At 46.8% G+C, this 6,395-nt stretch overlaps 1 protein-coding gene across 1 annotated transcript in view; it reads right to left on the reverse strand.

Annotated features, from left to right (window-relative positions):
* The window catches only part of LOC107201266 (AT-rich interactive domain-containing protein 1B-like), a 2,663-nt gene extending 1,578 nt beyond the window's left edge, over positions 1-1,085 (reverse strand). The window contains exon 1 of the mRNA XM_033512922.1: positions 3-1,085. Coding sequence (XP_033368813.1) covers positions 3-1,002 — 1,000 coding nt within the window. The 5' untranslated portion in view covers positions 1,003-1,085. The remainder of the gene's footprint in view (positions 1-2) is intronic.
* Positions 1,086-6,395: the final 5,310 nt, after the last annotated feature.

Here is a 6,395-nt window from a genome sequence, read left to right on the forward strand (position 1 = left end):
GCTGGGGCCGCGGCCGTAGCCCGGGTAGTGGTTGTACTGGCTGTTGGGGTACCCTTCGTGGGAGTTCTGCAGGGGGTCCATGCTGTTGGGGGCCGCCGTGGGGTGCATTATCCCCATCCCGGGGCTTTGTTGTCCGCCATGTTGATCAAAGCAAGGCCCGGCGCGGCTCGCCGTAGCGCTGCTGGCAGGGGCAGGGGCAGGGTTGCCATAATAGCTATTGAACTCCGAGACACCCACCGCGGAGGGGCCGCCGCCGCCTCCCCCGCTCCCGCCGCCGCCGCCGAGGCCGCCGCCGCCGCTCCCAGCGCTCGGGGGCGGCTGCTGGGGCTGCTGCTGTCCGCCCAGGGGTCCCAAGCCGGGGTGGTCGTAGCGGCCGCCGATGGGCTCGCCCATCTTGCCGGGCATCTCCTCCTCGTCGGCGCCTTTATTCAGCATTTGCTGCGGCTGCTGGGGGGGCTCGGCCTGAGCGCCCAAAACACTGTCTTTTCCTCCATGTTGCTGCTGCTCCATGTCTGCACTGGGCTGAGCAGCGCCGCCACCGCCACCGCCGTTGTTGTTGCTGCCGCTGCCGCCGCCGCCGCCGCCGAGGCTGCTGTTGTTATTCTGCACGGGATGGTGCTGAGGCGGCGGCTGCTGCGGCGGCGGCGGCGGGAATTGATTTAGCTGCTGCTGTAGTGCATGGTGGTGGTGGTGCGGGTGGTGGGCATGGTGGTGGTGGGCATGGTGATGCGGGTGGTGGGCATGGTGGTGGTGGGGCGGCGCGGCGGGGTGATCGCCTCCGACGCTCTTCAGCTTGTGGTTGGGGAGCAGCCCCGTCTCCATAGCCGAGCCCGGGTTGGAGGAGGAGGAGGAGGAGGAGGAAGAAGACGAAGAAGATGAAGATAACTCCGAGGAGCTTCCACCTTCCTTCAGAGCCGGCTCCGAGGAGGAGCCGCCGCCGCCGCCGCCGCTGGCGTTGTTGTTGTTACCGGCGGCAGCGGCGGGAGCCGCGTTATTGGCCATGTTCGGCGGCTCGCTGCGGTGGTGGTGGTGGAGATGGTGATCTAAATTATTCACGCTGCTGCCGCCGGCCGGACTCCCTTCGCCGACCCCCAGCGCGGGGCCCGGCCCGGGAGCCCCGGCCCCCCCCGGGCCTCGCTCTGGGCCCAGGCCGCCCGGCAAGCTCGGGGCTTTGCCCTTGCTGTTGTTCGCACTCGCCGGAGCCGCTGCGACTTGCGCGGCCATGATCATCGCAACATTGCGAGTCCGGAGAAATTGGTACTGATAATAGTAACTAACAAAAAAAAATAAAAATTTAAACCCCCAAAATTGAAAAAATAAACGAAACAAAAAAATCGACTCCCACCTTGAAAAATGGGGGGCGAGCAGAGGGGTGGGGGAAAGGAGAGGAGAGGGGCAGAAGGAGAAGCGGCCGGGGCAGGGACTTGACTGAGCCCGGAGTATCCCCTGCGGACCGCTCCGCACGCACCGAGTTACAGCGATTTCCCTCCCCGAGTCCGTGGTTGAGGTTAGAAATGGTAAGAACGCCTTACGGTCCGTGCCCGTTCCCGCTGTGTGATTTCATGTTGAAAGTTTTTTTGTTCAGGTTTAAATGAAACTTTTTTTTTTTTCTCCTCCTTTCCTCCCTAACCCGGATATGGGTAAACACACGTCTGCCGGAGCCGCGCTGGCCCAGCATGGCATGAGCGAGCGAGCGAGCCAGCGCCGGCAGCCATCGCCCCCTCCGCCCCGATCGCTCCCGCGCACCCGCAAAACGCGGACTGGACTCCAGGCTGGACTTGCTCGGGCTCCAGCTCCCCTCCCTGCTCTCCCGGCAGCGCGGCGGGATGGGGGGCGCGGCCCCGGCGAGTCCCCCCGCTCCCGGCGGGGTCCCGCCCGTGTGCGCGCCGGGGGTCGCGGCCTGCGCGGAGCACCGAACCCGCGGGGGCTGCGCCGAGCGAGGGGCCCCGACGGGCGCCCCGGGCCGCCGAACGCCGCTGGGGCGGGGCGGGGAGCGGGACTGTCCCCGGTGCTGCGGAGCCGAGGGTGCCGCGGGCGGCGCTGCCCCGCGCGGGCCGGTTCGGCGGGAGGGAGGCGAGGGGCCGCCATGCGCTCCCGCTGTGCCGGAGCAGATGGAGCGGTCAAACTTTCGGGGGCCCCGCACGCTGCCCCCCGGCCCCGTGTGCCGTGCTCAGCAGCCTCCTCGTGTTCCGAGGGCAGGGACACGTTTGCTCGCTTGACGGAGAAATCAGACTTGTTTTGGATTTTTTTTTCCCCCAGCCACCCGCCCCCTGAAGATTTATATTGTATGTGAAGACGGTTATAAAATTTAACCTAAAATTCTGCAGCGGTAGCATCTTTGCAGTTGTCCACATTGTCCAGCTGTCTCCAAATTCTAACGGTCATTTGCACTGATGATGCTTTTATATATAGGGCCGTTTTCAATATGTTCTGTGTACTTATTTGCAGTTCAACAGGAGTTGATCAAAGAGCGAGAGACATTTTCGGTCTCATAATTGTCTCCCCAAACAATATAATTTCCAGTATGGACACGACACTCATGAAAACATAGTAACACACACCCCAATATATGTAATCCGAGTAACTCTTGCTCCAAATGGAAAGCTGCTGCTGACCTACATTTTTGAACCAGAACGGTTTGAAGTTTTTTTTTATTTTTTATAACTATCTTGATACAAGTGATACCCTAGTATAACAAAAGGTAATAGTCACACATTACGTTCAACTAATGAAAGCATTTGGGAGATCAAATACTTGGCTATGAATACAGCAAACTGGGATATTAGCGAATGTTTTCAATACAGCAAGGATCTAAACCACTGTGTTTTGAATTAATATATTTATGCGCTCTGTTAAATGTAAGCACGTTTTCAAGTTTCAAAATGGATAAATAGGAGATTCAATCATAATGGTAGAGAAAAACGCAGCATATCAAGAAAGATGCTGTCACGAGTAGATAGGCTTTTTTGAATTCACTGTGAAAACATTAAAGGAGCAGAAGCTTCATGCTCTAATGTTGAGTTACATGCAAAGATTATTGATAAATGTATGAGCAGTGTGATTCCAGTGTCTATTAATTTTAGTTCTCTCTGTAAAGTCAGAAATACTATGATTTGCATTATGGAGTTAGTTTTGAAAAGTCTCAGTGCTCATGAAGTACATCTTGCTACTACTTCTGTTTTACAGTTTGGGGGGTTGGTTTTTTTGATTGGTTGGTTGGTGGTTTTGTGTGGGTTTTTTTGGTATCCTTTGCAAGTGCAAAAATGTTATATGGCTACACATATATAAACACAGAGTGGGAAAAAAAAATGGTGAGTAATTCTAGTGGGGGGAATCAGGTGCATACCCAAGGGTCATTACAGTCTGTAACAACAACAAATTGCAATTCTATGCAAACTGCTAGAAAGGGATATATCATCTTTGTAGGAGAGAGAATAACAGAACCGTAAGATGAATTCATGCCAAATCATTCATCAGCTTTTGCCAAGAGAATACTACATCTTTGTTAGTGAGCCTTTTTGACATTATCTCCTGGATTTTCTTCTTTTCTATATTCAGATGCACGCTAATTATACACATTAAACCACCTAAGTTGATTTTTAAAGTCTTTCATATGCAAATAAAAATATAGATGTCTCCTTGTGTGTATTTCGTTACATGTGTACTCTCACATAAAATATAAAATCAATTAAACACTTACACTTTGAGACATTTATATTTGAGCAAAAATACATATATTGATGATCTGCTAAGCTGTGCTGATAGTGCCTGGGCTGCAGATTGCAATACTTCCTGACACACTCCGCAACTCTTTTCAATCAGGAAAATAACCCACAAAAGTTTAACACAGATTTACTTTGAAACGTTTTCCCTGGGAAAAGGGGAAAAAAAGGATGAGTCTTTAAACTGAAGAGTTCGTACCACTAACTCCTTTTCCTCCCATTTGTTTCAGCAACTCGGCTACAAGATTGGAACTAAGAGGCTATAAAATTGAGGCCCTCAGCACAATGAAATCAGTCTGCTATAAAAGGCAACACATGCCAGTTTTTCCTCCCCAATGGCAGATGCCACACCCTAAAGCAGACAGAAGGCACTGCAGTCTGTGCAAGGGAAGCACAACACAAAGCAACAACGATGGTTCAATTTTTTTAGATCGCAAATAATGTTGAAATTCCTTTTGCCATCTTTGCTCAGATGATGAGTGGTAGTGTTTGTTAAATTCAAATGCTCCTTTCCAAAAGCTCTCATTGTATGCATGAATTATGAATTTATTCTAATATAATGTAAAAAAGCCCTAATTGCCATGCATATTATCTGCTGCAAAGTGATTGCGTTGATATTTGATATCGCAAATGCGCAGTTTCAACTTTAGTTGTATTTTCATTGTTCCTTCAATTTAATTATTTTCTATAAACCAGTGTTGTCCAAGTGTAGTTTCTTTCTCTTGATTTTTCCTGATAAATTTTAAACTTTGGTGCTCTAGGATCCCTATTCAAAATAAACAACATCATTTTCTAAACTTACTGTTGGTAATTTGTTTACACCATTGGCTACAACATTTATACAGACCACCTAGGCCACCTGTCTGCAGCCTGACCCCACAAAAGTTACTGCCTTTCCCAGCAGTGCAGCAGCCATCCTTCCCTTTGGCCTTCCAAGTCATACGAAGAGTAACACTGAAGAGACAGATGGAAAACAATCCAATATTGTAACATCTACGAGATGTTATGTTAGAGGTATGGGGAAAAATATTTAAATTTTTTTTGGTAAAAATCCAGTCCAAGGTTCAAAGGCCTGTCGGATTTGACACGGGTGAACACAGGAGTCTGAAAAATCTCTGTGTACAAAAGAAAAAGCTTTTCACTGGGATCTTGTTGTGCTTTATGGTTAAATCCACTGTGCAATTTAATGAAACTGTTGTCAAATTCACTGTAATTCTCAATTTCCTTCTTTTAGATTTGCATTAGATTTAATGAGAAAAAAAGAGAGAAGTATGTGGGCTTTTATTAAATTATCACTTCTATTACTAGTTAAACATCCAATCGAAATCATTCTGAAGTCAGTGAAAATCTTTTAATTTATTTCAATAAGGCATAAATCAGATCACAGGAAAGTAGGCAGCCAGCTCAGAGCTGCTTTAGCCTGGTATCTGGAACTATAGTAATGGAATTTTGCTTTAAAAGATCCCTTATGTGGTCAACATATAAATGTAACACAGCGGTGTTTTCTTTATTATGTAATATTTACATTTCAGTCGCAAATGTAAAAAGTAAACTAGTGCCGTAGATGTCCAGCTGATAAGCCAGGATCTGTTAGGTGTAAAGCCTGTAGGTAAGTGTAAAAAAATTATTTTAGCTGGACAAAATGAACTTTGAAAAAAATGTGGTTTATGCCAACAGATCATGGCCTAAAACAGAGAGTGACACACTGTAACATTTAATTAAAATCCAATCTTTAGCAGCCACTAATCCTGGGCAATTTAATCAATTTCTTCTGGCTATGTGTAAACAAAAGGACTTCACCATCTCCATCTCAAGAATGTCATACATGATTTTATTATGAAAATGCAACATGCTAGAGGTAGACCACTTGAATAGACTGTTTAAATGCCATAATTTTACAAATGAGAATCATCCATTGAACTCTATAAGATCACTTGCATCCTTAAAGTTAAGCCCTAATTAAGTGCTTCTGTGGACTGAGGCCTCTGTGGAAAAACAGGTTTTTTGTCTATACTTTGGTGAGATAGGGGCCCAATCTATTTTCTAAATCAAAACAAAATCTTGCATTTGGCAATAATAGGAGGGATTGTTGATTTCGGGGTTCACCCACCACTGAAATCTGAGCCTTTAAACTGAATTACACTAATACTTCTGGATCCTGTGCCCTTGTTTGAGAACAGTATTGCATTTTGGAGAAATTTAGGAAAAGGCTGGCCTTCCTTTGAATTAATAATTTATGGTCATGTTTTTTATAAATTAGAAAAGTTAAAACAAGAGTCAGTATAACAGTAATCGTAGAGTTCTCTGCCAAGTTTCTTTCCCATTCTCCTGCCTTTTACAAATCTTTTATTTTCTGATGTGCAAGACATACACGGGAAACCAAAAGAAATATTTACTGCTAGCTACACACTGGTTGGAGGTCCTTCTTATTGTCAGCTGTAGCATGCCAGCTTTACTGATACACTGAAGGAACAGTCAAACTGACAGCACACAGCTTTCACTCTCATAAAATAAATGAGATTGGTACCTTAGCTGTAAACATGCTGGACATTCCAAGAAAAATAAAAAGCCTCAAGTTTTCTTTCCTAAACTTTTTCCACTCTATAGTCTTATATTTTATATATCATAGTATTTATCAATTGTTGTTTCTAGAAACAGATTACTGTGGCCTCC

This window comes from Parus major, chromosome 3 (genome assembly GCF_001522545.3).
Source record: "Parus major isolate Abel chromosome 3, Parus_major1.1, whole genome shotgun sequence".
NCBI lineage: Eukaryota > Metazoa > Chordata > Aves > Passeriformes > Paridae > Parus > Parus major.